The sequence below is a fragment of the Mus caroli genome, unplaced genomic scaffold (assembly GCF_978045245.1).
Source record: "Mus caroli unplaced genomic scaffold, Mus_caroli_1 scaffold_19, whole genome shotgun sequence".
Classification (NCBI taxonomy): domain Eukaryota; kingdom Metazoa; phylum Chordata; class Mammalia; order Rodentia; family Muridae; genus Mus; species Mus caroli.
Window position 1 is genome coordinate 36,251,471 of NW_028227274.1, and position 17,376 is coordinate 36,268,846.

A 17,376-nucleotide genomic window follows, 5' to 3' on the forward strand; every position below is an offset into this window, starting at 1 on the left:
AAAGCTGTCACCCATCCCAGTTACACGTGAATCTGAGACTGCTCGGAGGTGTATCTCTGAAGCCACCACTGTGCTGAGTCTGTGAGGTATGGTACCTATACCAGGTACAATTGAACATCTAACACACAAGCCATCCCATCAGCAGTATAGTATAATGGGGTATTTGTCTTATGAACTTGGACACAAACTTTCAGGCCTTATTTTTCGGATTAAGATATGCAAGTACTGAACACAGGTTTCTTGGGAGAGTCACATGACATACTACAGCACTACAACTTTTGCTTTTGACTGTGCTCCCCTGCACCTCCCGAGGGTTGAGATCCTAGATGGGGGGCATCGTGTCCAGTTTCTCTATTGGTGGGGCCTCCCATGCTAGGCAAGCACCCTGTCAACTGGGCTAGGTATAGCCGCAGCCCAAACTTGACCATTTTGAATGTTCTAGAGTCTCTATCTTTGGCTTGTTCTGATACCTATTCTTCATAGAGTGGAAAACATGTAGGAGGTCCTCTTGAAGACAAGCTATCAAAACAAAACCCCTGAATCATAATCATAAGCCTGTGCCAGCTGCAAGCCCGAGCACCTGCCTTTTGGGGGAAGGAGATGGACAAAGCCGTCACCCGTCCCAGTTACATGTGCATCTGAGGCTGCACAGAAAGGGTTTCCCTGAAGCCATTGCACTGAGTCTGTGAAGTGTGGTACCTACACCAGGTATAATTAAACATTTAACACACAAGCCATCTGCATCCCAGTCCCAAGCCAGTCCCATAGAACCTTGCTTCCACCTGCATTCTCCCTCGTCTCCTGACTCCTGACTCCACTCCTTGGTTCCGCTCTTGGCCTGCAGCACGTCTGGCTCTTGCAATTGCTGCTCCTCTAAGCAGGGATCAAATCTGACATTTGGCTTCCCTACAACATCTAATACCCTAGTGGTACTCAGGGAATCTCTGACTCTTAGTAGAAAGCAGACACCTAATAACACACACACACACACACACACACACACACACACCAGCCCTAGAAGTACTGGCCAGGTAGATTCTTTTTCCTAAGTCATACCTCCATTTATCAAAATGGTCTGAAAGCCAGGCTGCTGGGAAAGCCCAGAATGGTCAGCCTATGGCTCTGTGGCTCCCATCTCTGGCTCCATTAGTGTCTGGAGAATGACTTTACCCCTTCTGCATACCACAGCCACATCTGCACAATGTGCTGCGTGCAGGAAAAGCTGCATAATTTATAACGTGTTAGTCTGTGGTTGGAGACCAGGATTCTCAAATCAAGCCCAGTGGAGACATCACCTGGAGAGTCTGTTAACTTGAAATTGAACCCATACCTTTATTCAGAATTTCCCATCCCTGCTCGTCAGGTTCTTACCGGTGAACAGTAAGATTGGGGGTGGGGAATGATCTTATGTTATAGACCTGGGGGGTGGGGTGCAGTGATTAAACTCCTGCAAAAGTTACATCAGGTCAGCAGAGAATCCTTCCAAAAGCTTGCAGAGAGATGTAATTAGCTAAGGGTAGCCCACAGTTCCTCATTTTCCAAAGCCAGATATATGTGTATTCTTACCATATAAACTTGGTATATATGTGTCACCTTACTTCTCAGTGCATTCTGCCTAAATAGAGCCTGGGAAAATGGGTTCCTGTACCCAGTTGCTGCCCTCCTCCCGTGCTGGACTAGGGAAGGCACAAAGGCACGAGTGTAATTCACGTGGCTGCTTACTGTGCTGGTCGCTCCTGTCCCTTGTCCCATCCACTGTGCCATCGGGAAGGATCCTCAAGAAGTGGCCCCCGTTGCTGCAGTAGAGCAGTTTGGGCTTTTTGTAGTTTCCTAGAGGCAGGTTGAACCTCTCGGTCAGGGCTGCGAAGGTTGTAATCTCCCCTTCAGCCATGGCTCGGCAGCAAGCGGCGGTGGTAGGCTCAGCACTGAAAGAAATTAAACACACCTGTAGACTGTTCTTCCAGTAAATGGATGGACATATTCAGGAAGGGAAGGGTCACTCAAAGCCACAGACTGCTCAGGTGATACCCAAAGTGACTAGGCCTGTGGGGTGGCAGATGGCAGAAGAGGAGGACAGTTCCTGGCCTGGGAGAGGGTTTCCAGCCAATTCTCTCTTCTCAATTGGACACAACTTTGCAACAAACTTGATTTTTTTTTTTTTTAAAGAACTTCAAATTTAATCATTTGGTCAAGAGGAAAAGCATTATGTCTTGGTCCCTCCTTCTGGTCTACACACATCTTCAAATTAAATACTCAAGTTGCACTAAAATAACACCTGGGGTCTGGCTGAAACCCACAGAAGCCAAGAGGCCGAGGCTGAGGGTTTGCTCTCCACCCTCGCACTGTTTTGACTAGGTGCTGCCAAGCCAGAGTGGCACAGAGGGCACAGAGGGCACAGATGGCCTGGACTATTGGCCACCTGTGAACCAAGGGTGCTGCAGGGCCAACAACGGGTTAATATGAATTGAGACCATCTAAGTTTGCTGGAGGAAGGGGAGGAAGAGAGAAGGACTTGGGGCATTTACAAAAAGCAAGCGTTGCTCCTGGGACACTGTCTGAGACAGCACATCTGAAGGCTGTGCTTGGCCACTGCTTTGTCATAGTCTTCCACAGACCCTCTTATCACATGGAGAACTCAGGTCTGTCCCTGTGCCCAGACCATCTTCACCTTAATTGTTTTCTAATATAAGCTGTACACAAATATAACTAATCTAATATACACTACACTATAATATACAGATATACACTAATATTACAGAGTCTAACACAGAACATCTTCTGAACTTCTAACATTTTATATTTATATATCTACTATATATAGATTCATATTGGTGTAAAATATATCAATTGTTGACACAGGGAACTTAAAAAGAAAATCAATAAGAGAGATAATTTTAAGCCCGGTATTTGCCCAAACATTTAGGAGAAGAAAGTTCTGATAACTACAAAGATAGTGAAAGTTTTTTGTTTTAGTTTGTCTGTTTGAAGAAGAGCAGGGAGCTATTTACATACATACATACATACACACATGTATTATGGTGGTCTTATGATAACAATGATTAACAATGATCATCATCAACAACATATTTTATGTTGAAAAGATAGTATTTATTAATTTAAACATGATCCTTTAATGTGGATGCCAATACTCCCATTATAAAAAAATTAAAATGGGCTGGAGAAATGGCTCAGCAGTTAAGAGCACCTTCTGCTCTTCCAGAGGTCCTGAGTTCAATTCCCAGCAACCACATGGTGGCTCACAGCCACCTGTAGTAGAATCTGATGCCCTCTTCTGTGTGTCTGAAGACAGCAGCAGTGTACTCACATACATAAAGAATAAAAACCTTTAAAAAATCTTTAAAAAAATTAAAACAAAGGTTGGAAATGTTAAATTGCTTGTGTAAGGTCAACAACAAGAAGATAAGTCTCAAGATGAATCAGTGATCACAGAGCCTCAGTTTGCCCTTAACTGCTGAGAAGGTTACATGATTTCATTGGTATGAAAGTATTGGGACCAGAAGTGGGGTTTTTACCCATTGCATCAAATGTACACTCACTCCCATGAACTTGTCTTTAGCTTACCATTATGATCTAAATGCTAGCTATCTCCAAAACCTCCTTTGCATCTGTTCCCTGCTCTCTCTGTAGCAGGATTCCACACAGCTGCTCAGTCCAGAGGAAACTCATGCCAGTGGCCAACCACAACCCCACATCCCATGTGGTATCAAGTCCTGCACAAGTACTCATGGGAAACTATTCCATCGTAAACCAAAGCATCAATCTGGATAACTTCTCTTTATGACCAGAATATGAGCCTGAATTGGAAGTGTCTACTTTTTTTCTCTGCTCTTGGCACATCCTCTGACTCTGCAGTCCCACAGGCCAGTTATGGACTTCAGTTTCAGTTACTGTTTGGGGTGCCCTTGCAAACACCATTTCTTCCCCAGCTCCCACCCCCAATTTAAATATACATATACTTTCAAAGACAGATGATCACAAATGGCTCTTCAATAAAATGGTGCAACATTGTTCTTGCCACATATTATAGGAAGAGGCAGGACATGTTATTTGCATCAGCTGCAGAGGGAGGGTTTGCCTAGCATGGTACATTGTGTTTTCCTTTCAAATTCTTAATATTTTCCAAACAGTGCCCTTTCATGTCAAGCTTCTGCTCTCTTCGCCCACCTCCCCCTCCTCTCTCAACTTTTACCCCACTCTCATTCCTTACTCTGCTTCTTTCTGAATCACTTTATCCCCCCCCCCCGAAAAGTGCTGGGGATAGAATCTCCAGCATACTAGCTTGTTGCTTTTTTGAGATAGGGTTTCTCTGTGTAGCCTTGGCAGCAACTTCACTTTGTAGACCAGGCTGGCCTTGAACTCCTGACCTGCCTAACTCCTCAGTGCTGGGGTTAAAGGCGTGTGCCACCACTGCCCAGCTCTGCGTATTAATTTTACATGCACTGTGCCACTGAGCTATACCCCAGCTCCCTCAATCCCCTCTGATGTAAAGCAATATAGCTCTTTCGAGTGGGATGGAGGTCACATGTCTCTTCATTAGCTCATAGATTCCCCTTCCTTACCACGTCACTAAGAGATTATGTAATTTTTTTCCATTTATTTTTATCCCCAATACTTCTTAAGTTGTGCACTTAGTTTGCTGTATAGGAAACAGTAGCCACACGGGTATTAATCTTAGTAGGGTAGAACTTTCTTGTTGTCTCAGGGTCTCCTCCAATGGTGGTTTCTGATTGCATTTCCTATACCTCCTAAGCTGTGTACTTAATTTACTCTACAGGAAACAATAGCCTCACTCTAATGGCTACCACTGGTATTGTCAATCTTAGGAGAGTAGAACTTTCCTTTTATCCCAGGGTCTCCTCCAATCAAAGATTCTGTTTGTATTTCCTCTGATGTGTGCCAACAACATGTTAAGGATGGTCTTCCTTCTTCAGTCCCAGCCAGAAGTGGCTGTTAGATTGTTTTCAAAGTACTGGGCATGGATTTGATTCTCCCTGCCTGTATCCTTGCCTCTATCAATTGGGACAAAGAGGAACAGTTAGATACATGAGAAGGCTGGATGGGGTTGGAGGTACCAACTCTGGCCAAGGATTATATTAATGTTCTCATTTACATGTGTGTATAAGCTGTGCAGTCTGAAAGCTATCCCCCAGAACCTTCAACAGTTTAGTGGCATTGGCCAGCACCCAGAAGGTCCTTCTGGTCCTTCTGGAATGCAGTGAGAACTACAGTATCTACAGTTCTTGATTTCTGCCTGCTCCTCCTGTAAGCGGGGCAGTCAGGGGTGGCTACAGTTCAGATGCTTTTCTGTACTGACCCAGAAGCTTACACTTGTACACGGATGCTGAAGGTCACATGCTGCCCCTTTAAAATAAGCCTGGTGTCACTGTGGAGCTGCTAGCTGTGGCAGGTGGATTTATGAATCATCTGAAGCCAGAGGGTGGGGCATGGAGAACCTCCTATTCTTAATTTTATTTGCAATTTATCTTCGTTTTGAGAATTGGACAGTCCAGGATTCTTTGGCCAATCCATTGTTTGCTAATGGATATGAATAAAGGAAGTCTATGGCATGGCAAAAACCATAAGGCAGCAACATTAACAGGTCCCTGGGAATTTACACAAATTGCTTCCATAAATGAATCCATCAACTGAGTGAAATCAGGCGTTAAGTATAGTGTGGATTTGCAAGCCCTGATTTTCATTACTATTGTCTGGTTTAGTGACTATCTGGAGAGGGGATTTTTTGTGTGGGAGATGGGGGAGATTGAGTCCAATGGATGCCCTTTCATCCTTTTACACCAAGCTGGCTCCTGGATTTGGGACACTGCTGAGATTTTTAGGAAAGCCAGATGATTTTCTTGATTTGCCAGCGACAGAGAAGTAAGAGGAACACTAGACCAATTGGAATGTCCATGTTAAAGCTGACAGAGTCTGTCGGCTGTGGCCTCTGGACCAGACACATGAAACGGGGAAGTTTATAGCCTTGCCTGGGAACTCGTGTCATTTCTCCACGTGGGATTCCGAGTGTGTACTGCACAGCCCTCGGCATGCACAAATGCGCCATGAGAATGTGGCTGTGCCACCCTGTCAGGAGACGTTTCCTCTATGATTCCCATGCTACCTGCTGCACAGAATCCTCTAAAGGGTTAAACAAACACAACATTCAAAAAACACTTGGAAAAGAGTAAAAGTGTGACCCGACCTGTTAGACACAAGAGCACTGGTTTTATTAAACTGGTTGAAGCCTGACGCGACCTGGGTCAGCTTTATTTAAGATAGTTTTTTTATTCTCTTCCATATGTGGCATAAATTAGCTAAGCTTTTCCTCTTGTTAAATCACAAAGAAGATGAAGGAAGCAAAGATGAACTGTTGTGTAAGGGAGAATTCAAGTCATTGTTGCAGATTCAGATACGGGCATCTGGATGGTTATGGAAGTGACTCTTGGGGATTGGAGAAAGGTTTATAGTTCTGAGAACCAAAGACAGACAGACATTGACACCTGTACGTCTGTTTTAACCCCTGTTGCTGGTTATGTAGCAGAGACTATCCATGTACAAAAGCATTTTGCGAACTGCATAAGGCCATTAAAAATAGTGAGTTTCTATTAAGGGTGTCCTCAAACCTAGCACGTAGAAACAGGACCTAGCTTCAGTTCTATATACTGTTCATGTCTCTATAAATGAAACCACCCAGAAGCCTTTCTAGTGCCTCTAGAGATGTTAGCTCACTTTAGATTTTATTAAGTCAGATGTGTATGTTAGATGTTAAAAAATAAATAAAATGCATTTTCAGCTAATAGCTAGCAGGGGCTAGAGGGATGAAACAGAGCAGGTAACACTGCATTTGTATAAATTATCCAGAAAAAATTTAGAAAGGTTAAAATAGTATCCAAAAATAGATGAATAAAATCAATCCAAACATACTTATAACCACAACAAATATAAATGGACTAAATTTTTTAGCTTAGGAGCTCTTTAAAATAAATATAGGCACATATATTTTGATTACAAGAGGAACATTTAAAATATAAGCATACAGAATGGTTAAAGCAAAAAGGTAAAAACAAAAACAAAAACAACCAGCTTCAGTGTCATGCACACTATGGCCAAGTCAGCAAGACTCAATCTTAAAAAACAAACAAACAAATAAACAAACAACAAAACAAGTGGAATGAAGAGGCAGCTATTATGTGGGAGAAAATCTTTACAAGTTGACAAATGCCTTGTCAACTGACAGAAGGTTAATATCTGGGATATATAAAGAACTCAAAAAAAGTTAAACAAGAGAAAAACAACTCACTCAAAATATGGACTAAGAAACCAGACGGAGAGTTCTCAAAAGCAAAAATACAGATGAGCAATAAGTTTTAAGAAGGGATCGCCACTCATAGCCATTAGGGAGATGGAAGGAACCACTCATAGCCACTAGGGAGATGGAAGGGAAATGCTTTGAGATCCATCTCACCCCAGGCAGAATGGCTGCCACCAAGAAAGCAAACGGAACGTGCTGGTGAGGATGTAGGGGAAGGGGAACTTGATAGGACTGGGAAATGCAGCTGATGACAGTGTAAACTGATGCAGGACTGTGGATATCTGTGTGGACACTTCTCAAAAAGGTGACACTACAACTCCCATGTGACTCTGCTATACCATTCCCGAGCATATGACCAAAGTACCCTTGTGTCCTAGGGCAGAGTCACTTGCACAGCCAAGCTCATTGCTGCTGTATTCACAATGGCCATGAGATGAGGCCAATCTAGATGCTAATCAGCTGATGAACGGATATTGAAAATGATCATATACCAAGGGGGATTTTGTGTACCCATAAAGAAAGGAGAAATATAAAGTTTACAGAAAAAATGGACAGAACTTGAAAATATCACATTAAGTGAGGTAACTGGGGTTCAAAAAGATTGTATTCGCTCTGATATGGAGATACTATCTTCCAATTATTATTATTATTATTATTATTATTATTATTATTGTTGTTGTTGATTTTTCGAGACAGGGTTTCTCTGTATAGCCCTGGCTGACCTGGAACTCACTCTGTAGACCAGGTTGGCCTCGAACTCAGAAGTCCACCTGCCTCTGCCTCCTAAGTGCTGGGATTAAAGACGTGCGCTACCACACCCGGCTATCTTTCGATTTTTGTATTATGGGTTTTTTTTTTTTTATGTGAGTGTGCTTAGAGACTAAACAACTAGAAAGAGGGCCATGGGAGGGGACAAACAGGCTTTAGGGGAGAGGGAAGGTGGCAGAACATATGTAATGTGGGAGTGGAAGGAGGGGTACGGGGGGTGGGAAGGTTGACCAGGTATAAGGGGGAGGGGATAGAGAGGAGAAGGATCAGGTCAGGCCAGTCCAAGATAGGCATGCAAGACAGAGCCATGAAGTATGACTGGGGAGAGGACTGTCAATAAAGTGCCTGGCACTTAAGGATGAGGCCGTACACTCTGATCCCCAGCATCTATGAAAACACCATATGATGTAATCTATAATTCTAGGGCTGGCAAGGCAGACAGGTCCCTAAGGCTCAGTGGCCGGCCAGTCATTGAGTGAGCTCCAGGTTCAATGAGAGATACTGCCTCAGAAAACAGAGTGCAGAATGATGGAGGAAAATGCCCAGTGCTGACTTCTAGCCTATGCATACCCATGCACATGAACATGTACCCATAACCACCCCCCCACACACACATTCTCTCTCTTTCTCTCAAATAAGTATTTTAAAAATTTAAACATGATAGACAAATAATAATAAAGGCTAAAAGTTGCCCTGGCTACATTGATATGAGATAAAATAATTCCAAAGTAAAAAAGAATGATTAAAAACATAAAGGAATCACCAAGCAGTGAAAAATGGAAAAATTCAACAGGTAGACTTGAAATATCCAAGTTCATGTATATCTGATGATACAGTTTCAGTACATTCAAGGTTAAGAAAAAAAAATCAAGAAGTTGATAACCTTACAATGATGGTGAGAATCTTGGCCGGCCTTTGTCTTGGACAATAGTACCAACAGATAAACCTCAAACAAGGATGCAGATGATGGAACGGCATGACCACCGTTTAACTGAATAGCTGTCTGAGAAAATCTTCACTTACCAATGAAGTGACTACCATTACTCTCAGGGATCCATGGGATATTTACCAAGATCGCAAAAGCAATACTCAATCAACCCAGAGAGTAGCATTTGTTTTCCCAGACTATTGTTTGAGTAGAAACCACTCCTGCCCATCAGAAGGTGGCAAGACTCTCTCACCTTTTAAAGTCCCCGACCTTGCCCAGCTCCCACCTGCCCAGCTGTGGCCCGCACAGTACTCTGGTCTCTAACAACACTCACTTCAGCCCTGCTCTTCAGGACCTCCCCACCTCAGAAACCTGAGGATTGCTCCCTCCAGGAGATGTTTGGCTTGGCAGACTTCTGCTGCCCGTAGGAATAAGTGCAGATTCCTGTCATGGTCTCTGTGGCTTTCATGATCTGGTCTCTGCCCAACTATGTTACTTTGTCTTACTGATCTTTTAATACATCCCCCCTCCCCATCCCCCTTCATACTTTTCCAGGCTTTATCCCAAACCTGACAGCAGCAGGTTCTTTCTCTCCTCCATGGTAGCCCAACCAATCATATCCACCCTTCAAAAATTCAGCTCTCACAATTCCTCCTCCAGAAAGCTCTGTGTACACACACTTCCCCAACTCTGACCTCCCAACACCCGTCCACACCGCACACACCAGGTCAGATGTTGGTTCTTTGGGCTCCTTCAGCAGCAGTGTCACCCGAGTTCCATTGTCACACCCCTCCAATGCATTCCTGCTGCTGTGGGAAGCACCAACACCTTGCTACAGTGCGCTGGAAGCCCAGGCCTTGCTTCTCCCATGCCTCATCTCCTATCGGTGTCCTCTGCAAACCTGCCTTCTACTTCCTAGAGATTCCTGCCCTTCCCCACACCCTTGGCCGCTTGTCCCTGCCCTTCCCTCCATCTGGAATATTTTCCCTGTCCCTCTGCCCCACCTACCTGGTTAACCGCTCGTTTGTCTTCAGTTCTTTCAGAAAGCCTTTCCTGCCTTCTCAGAACTTAGCAGGGCTCCTCCTGTCCTCACAGGACCATCTTCCATACCTTTGGAAATCCTGCATCCATTTTCAATTACTCCTTCATGCTCGTGATTATTTAATTAATATTTCTCTTCGTGATTAGGCTGCCAGCTCCACAGAGGCACAAACTGGTCTGTCTTGCTTACCATGGCATTCCAGAGGCTGGCAAGATGCCTGGCACCTAACGGGCCCTTGACAAATATTTGTAGATTGAGTGGGTGAATACAGTTTAACCAGCTCTTGACTGCCTGCTTCCTTAGTCTCTAGAGCTCGGAGATGGAAGCCACTGACTCCAACACTTGACAGATATCTTTGCCTGTTTGCCCCAATGGAAACATGTTCTCAGGAGGCCTAATTAGCAGGGCTGTCCTGCAGCTATTGACAGAGAGACTGAGCCAAAAGTCTTACATGATTTTAATTGCAATCATATTAGACAGGAAACCCCTTCCATAGAAGCAGACCCCACAGTTTGTTCCCACTTGGAATTATTATTTCCTTAACTTCTTCAGAACAAATACTATTAAAATTACTAGGTCCAGAAGGGCAAGGGTCAAAACCCTTATCTGGAGGTCTAGCCTCCTTATCTGACCAAGAAAATGTGTTGACGGTGCCTGGAAGAAGGATTTCAGGGCTCCTTCTTTCTTCCACACAGGGTCCTGATCAGGCACACCCTCTGTGAAGGAAAGTTGGCTGCAGGCAGGGAGACAATGTGTTCCCAGCTCTCTTTATTTCTCCTGCTGTGTCCTAGGTGCTCTGTATGGATCTGAGTGTGACCTGGCTGGCTGGCTGGCTGACTGGCTGGCCTGGGTTGGCATATCAGCCTGCTGTTCCAAGCCAGTTCTCTTCCACGAGCTGAAATCCTTTTTTTCCATCATTGACAATAAACTGTGTACTCAACTTTGAGGTGGACTTTGACCAGAGCATTCAGGAGTTAAGCCCTTCAAGTTCCTGAAAGATCATAGCCCAGGCAGAAATCTGTCTTCTATTAAACCATCATTAATAGCTTGAAATAAGCTCTTGAGAGTATTTATACAGTAGAGATGGCTGCATAAACAAGACTGGATCAATGGCAGTATCAATGGGCGTGTTAACGTGGAAGGGGGGAAATTGCAGAGGGTCCCACCCTAGATCAAGAACTACAGTTAACTAATGACTACTGGGAGAGAAATACCCACTCCCAGGGATGAGCCTCCTTACTGGCTGTCCAATGTAGAGTAGCCTTGAAGCTGTGTATACAAATGACAAAACCTGACCCAACAAATTATATTTATATATGTACATAAATATACAGTTATATATATGTAACAATAATAAAGAAAAAGAGGCGATCCACTTGAGTGGTGGGAAGAAGGAAGAGGTTGAGGGAAGGTACCTGGGAGGGGCCGGAGGGAGAAAGGGGGAAAGGTGGGAAGTGATGAATTCTATTTCAATTATATATATATATATATATATATATATATATATATATATATATATATCCCCTACCTGATTTACCAGCATAAATCTGACTTGAGTTCAGATCTTGCTGGACATTCATTAGCAATTATCCTTTCTTGCAGATGCTTATTTCCCCCATAACCACAGCTGCTGTGCTGAGTCACTGTGAGTCTTAGCCTATGATGCATCCACAGTGCTTAGCCTGACCGTAGAGAACGTGCAAGCATTTGGTTGTTGCTAATTTGACTGTCACTGTGCACACCCCCATGCCATTGATGTAGAATGGGAAGAACTTGAGTCTTAACATTTAAAGGTACTTTAGCAGTGCTTGGAAAGAGTCATTCTGCTAGACTGGAATGTCCCATCATCATGTACATGCAACGGTGTTGTTTTCTCAGTTGCTTAGATCAGTGGCTCTCAACCTTTCCAATGACGCCACCCTTTAATACAGTTCCTCTGTTGTAATGACCCCCAACCATAAAAGCATTTTCATTGTTACTTCATAGCTGTAATTTTGCTACTGTTATAAATCATAATGTAAATATCTGATACGCAGAACATCTGATATGCAACCCCTGTGACAGGGTCATTTGACCCCAAAGAGGTCACAACCCACAGGCTACAAAACACAGACAGGGGCCCTCTGTGTATTTGTGGGTTTAAAGTTTATGTTGTCCATGAGTACAGGTAGCCTAAGTAGTTTTATTAGATTTCTTCTCCATTCTTTTCAGCACTGGGATGGAACTCAGTCTCTCCTGCATGCTAGCCAAGTTCTCTACTACTGATCCACATTACCACTCTCTTCTCCAGTTCTCTAGGAGTCCTCTAGTCCCAAGGAGATCACAAGTTACTAGACATACTGTTTCTGGGCTTCCAGAATCAAATACTTGGGGGACATCAAGATGACATACTTCATGTGTCAATAACTTCTATTGGTCACATGCCGTGGAGAGAGTGCTGTAGAGGACCCGGTAATTTAGAGAAAGAAAGGAAAAGAGAGCCCCCGAGTCCCTAGTTTCCAACCCAAAATCTTAAAAAACTAGAAGTACTTTCATAACTCAGTGGCCAAGCACTCTACAGCCTTTTCCAAGTCCTTGTTTATCCATTGTTAACTTCCATCTGATTGCCTGTAGAATGGCTATTATGTTTGATTAGGCGAGTGTGCTAGATCCCACTGGGGTTGTTCCATGATGTGTGACAGATGAACTATCCCAACTCCATTTAAAACAATCTTTCAAGATAGGGTCTCTCTATATAGCTGTGGCTAACCTGGAACTTGCTCTATCTGCCAGGCTGGCCTTGAACTCACAGAAATCTGTTTGCCTCTGCTGCCTGAGTACTGGGATGAAAGGTATGTACCACTGTGCTTTCTACCCTCAAGGTGGCTTAATCAGCCCTGACAGGCTCAGCCTGAGAAGGTCACTGTTGTCTAGACCAAGGGCAGCTGGCAAGAAGTGAGACTGTCATCTCATCCAGGTGCATCACCCGGCAGCTCAGTCACAGCCCGTGACCTTATACGGCTCCACAGAGACCAAGAGAGACGGATGCATTCCCTCCCCATGAGGGTCATCTCCGACATCCTTTATTTCTCCCTCCATATGAGACCTTTTATCCTCTGCAGTCTGGTTTGTTCACCCTCCAACCTCCTCCCTACCACGAGATCAGCATCCAACCGGAGGTCAGACATTCTTTTAAGTGCCTTCAGAGAGCAGATCCACATGGAGAGGAAAAGCAGAGGCTCCCTGGGCAGTGCTGTGCTCTGCTGGCCCCGGTTCTGTCTGAATTTTAATGGCACACTCTGGTCCAGAGTGTCCTGAAGACCTGTGCACATCTTAAACAGAAAGATCCTTCCTGTAGACTGATGCATTAAAGCCTGGGCTCAGAGCCAAATGTTAAGTGATTCTGCAGGGGTTCCTGCAGCCCTCAATCTTCTTCCTTCAACCTCCTCTTACTGATGTGTCTCCAAAAATCTTTTTAATCTGTTGTGCAATTTTACAGTCTCTAGGATGGGCCCAGCAAGGACATTCCTTTCTTCAGGTCAGCTGACTTCTCTGCCCTTTAGAAGATGGAGCTTGCAGAGCCTTTTCTCCTGCCTGCTCTCCCCCGACTCCCCCGTCCCTGCTCCTGATCTAGAAATCTTAACATCTTCAAACTCAGTCTTTTGACGAGTATGCTTGTTATCTATTTGGACCAGTCTAAGCTGTGCCCTACCAAAGCATTACTCAACAACCTGCCTTGGCTATAACCATAAACAGTAAAAGTTCTTAAACATGCGCAGGGGACCAGGCATGGTCCTAAACATGCTGAATACATTGATTAATTTTCAAAGAAACTGTCTTAGAGAAGCATTGTCCCACCCCCTTTTAACAAAGGTGGTAAATGGATAGAGTAATATCTTCAATCCTGAAATGTATCCTGACCCATTTTAGTGTTGAAAGCTTATGATCTGAATGGAAGGTTCCTGGAATCATGGATTGAATGTGATCAGGAGAACAAATGCTCTTTGTACCGGGTGACCCTTCACTTTCTCTGTTCTTTGTACCCTACCAGCTTTTGTGACTTGTGTAGCCCCATAGACAGCATCAGAAAAGGGATGCTTACTCTTGTGCAAGTTGCCCGAGATAGCTGTCCCTTCTCGGGTGCTGCAGTGGCCACCTCTGGCTTGTCCCTCTCATGCTTCAAGGTGAGCACAAAAGGAGCGCTCTCACGCTTTTTGAGACTTTTAGTTTGGTTTCTGTGGTGTCGTTGACCCCTGTATGACTGGCAAGTTACTTGACCTCTCTGTTCCTCTGGGTTATCTGGGACTTGGGATATAGCACCGTGGCAAAGGTCATGTTTAGCAGGTAGCCCAAGGTTCTATATACAGCAGATCATAATAAAGAAAACCAGGAGTGCCAATCTTGTGAGAGTGTCATAAGGAAACAGAACAAGGCCTGGGCAGGAACCTGTCACATGACAAGTATTGGTAGATGCTATTATTGCATTGCTCATTGCCCCTGTGCTTTGGTGGGTCGATTCTTAATTAAACTACTGGAGTTTCATGGAGCATTTTGAGCAAACGAGCTTCTCTCAGAGGCTCATTTGGGGAATGCTTTCTATTCCTTCCGCGAGCCATTTAAGTAGTGCATTTTTCGCCGCCCTAGACAACTGTGCTGTAAAGGGACTGCACATTTCAGCAAAGTAAACCTTTGTTTTAGCCAAGACATAAACCCCTCAACATTTGTTTATAACATTGCCTTGCTATTGGGCAGCCTCATTTTCTGTAGTCCTGACTCACTTAAAACTGTATGAAAACGAAGGATAAAATTCATGTTTTGGCCAGACAGATGCTATCCAAGTGTCTCTGGAAGAGTAGGTGGCAGGGCTGGGGTGTGGCTGATGTTTAAGATGCTTGGTTACCACGGGAGAAATGAAAAGCCATAGAGCTTGCTTATCAGTCCTAGATTTTGAAAGAAAGCTATGGAGGCACCCACTGGGTCCTGAGAATTCCAGGCTGGGAACCAGTGGCAAGCCAGGCCCAGGGTTTGCAGAGGGACTCTGTGGGTATCACAGGCAAAAGAGCAGGGACGAAAGAGCCAGGAGCTCAGGCGCAAGCATTCCAGGGCTGGTTTCACAGGAACGGCAGTGGAGCAGGGGCACACTTGCTCCCTTTGGTATTCTTCTTTTTAAGGACTCTGGTTATTTTTAGATTTCCTTGTATTTACCAACTCTCTCTGATCCCATATGAGTAGCCCCCAAAAGGCTGTTTTTTTCCATTTGCTCTGCATTTCAATGCTCCCTGCGGCTCTCAGGATCCTGTGACAGAGCTTTCCATATACAGTGGAGCACCCAAGTGCACATTATGGAAGGTATATGGAACAATATCACTGCAGGTCCCAAAGGAATGGCCAGCCTTGGATAAGGGATGAAATCACTTGGAAGTGAGCTGAAATCTCATGCCCTTTTAAGAGCTAACTTAAGAGATAAACCTGCCCTGGTATCTCCTGTTTCCAGGAAGGTACATGTTACGGTCAAGATGCCATTTTTTAGAAAAGGTTGAGGGCAGGTAGGTACCACTAGCCGCGACTGCCCACCCCTCTGTCAGAGGAGGCCTCCAAGCTTGGCTGGTAGCTCAAAGCACACCATGCTCGCAGCCCTTCAGCACTCATGGCCTCCTCCTTTGAGTGTGTTTTCTATCTGACCTTCCAAAGCCATTTGTCTTCTTCAGCATCCACTACCCCTCTCATGATTTAGGGATCAAAAAATCACTGTGTTGGGTGTAGCCGTTTGAGAAAAGAAAAAAAGGAGGCACTTAAGTTATTGGCCTTTGAAAAGAGATTGGGCAACAAGGATGAAGGAGAGGCTTCAAAGGGTCTCCTGTCTTCTCTCTACTGCCGTATTTATGTGAATAATTACCCTGGACAGCCAAGGGTCTACATTCCCAGATCCTCCCTGGTCTTGTCGAGTTCTAGAGTTCTGTCAAGCGCCTTTGGATAGGCTCAGAGCGGGACACAGAGAAGGCAGACGTTTCCCAGTATTTTTACCCTACTGCAGTAAGCCCCCACAGTGGTGTGATGTTCCCATAGATCTGATCTTCTAGGAAGTACGTGCATACATGAGTGTTGCTGCTCAACGTGACCTTCCACAGGGATAGTCCTTAGACTGTAGCATTTCACAGGGTGGAGAATTTGATTGACAGAAAACCCTTATTAGCACACAGCCTTTTGAGGCAGGGCTTTTGTCTCCTTAGCATCAAATTCTGTTGTATCGCCTTCATCTGAAGAAGTCCCCCTCACTGCCCTGCGTCATCTCAGACCTAAATGTGTCGTGGTAACTTATGGTTCTTACTACCATCGGTCTCACTACTGTATACACACGCCTGTCCATGTGTACACACACACACACACACACACACACACACACAACTATTAGGTTTCATGTCATGTTTGTTTTGCTCACATATTTTTACCGTTCTTACTCAAACTGTCTTTGCATCCTCTTCCTCCTCATTATTATTGTTATTATTTCTAATATATTTTCCCCATTGCATTGAATTTTTAAATAAAATGTTGCATGATTGCTAAGTAAGGTTTCCTTCATGCTACCCGAGTCCCAGCCTTATTAACTGTCTGACATCCCTGAGGTATACTGATCAGATTCTGACTCCAGTGAAGGCTCACCACACGTACACCTCATTACCAGCTCCTTTGCTAGTTCCTGAACCGGCTACCACATCTTCAGTTCTGTCTCTTCTTCTTTCCTTTCCTTTCCTTTCCTTTCCTTTCCTTTCCTTTCCTTTCCTTTCCTTTCCTTTCCTTTCCTTTCCTTTCCTTTCCTTTCCTTTCCTTTTCTTTCTTTGTTTTGTATTTGTTTTTGAAGGTAGGGTCTCACTGTTTAGCCTGGCTGTCCTGGAACTCACTATTTGGACCCTATTTGGACCAGGCTGGCCTCGAACTTACAAAGTTCCACCTGCCTCTGCCTCCCAAGTGCTAGGATTAAAGGTGTGTGCCACCACGCCCATCTGAGCCCGTGTTTCTTATTTGATTCGTTATGTTACTTAATTCACAGAGTCACAAAGAGCTCTAAGAACCAGCTTCAGGTTGATCATTCCCTGGCTTAACATTTTCTATAATTTTGCATTTCTATGAAGCAAAATCTGGTATGGCCCTTATGATGCTGTGTGACCCAGACCGTCCCCACACGACTTTGTTCCCACAGTCCAGCCTCCTCCTCATCTACTCTTGGATCCTAAGTTCATTGTGGTCTTCACCATACAGCCAGCCTCCCAACAAACAGTGCCCTTTCCAGCAGTGTCCTTCCCAGCAGTAGCTGTTGTCTGGCTTCTACTC

The 17,376-nt window shown here is 44.4% G+C and overlaps 1 protein-coding gene across 8 annotated transcripts in view; it reads right to left on the minus strand.

Annotated features, from left to right (window-relative positions):
* Positions 1 to 17,376, minus strand: part of Fgf1 (fibroblast growth factor 1) — an 89,890-nt gene that overhangs the window by 17,185 nt on the left and 55,329 nt on the right. For 6 of the 8 annotated variants that reach the window (XM_029471754.2, XM_029471753.2, XM_029471755.2 and 3 more), the window contains one exon: positions 1,723 to 1,925. In XM_029471754.2, the coding sequence (XP_029327614.1) occupies positions 1,723 to 1,891 (169 nt within the window). In that variant the 5' untranslated portion in view covers positions 1,892 to 1,925. Of the gene's footprint in view, positions 1 to 1,722; positions 1,926 to 9,750; positions 9,911 to 10,034; positions 10,278 to 17,376 lie in introns of those variants that run through there. The other 2 variants (XM_021150767.3, XM_021150766.3) reach the window with 2 other exon arrangements.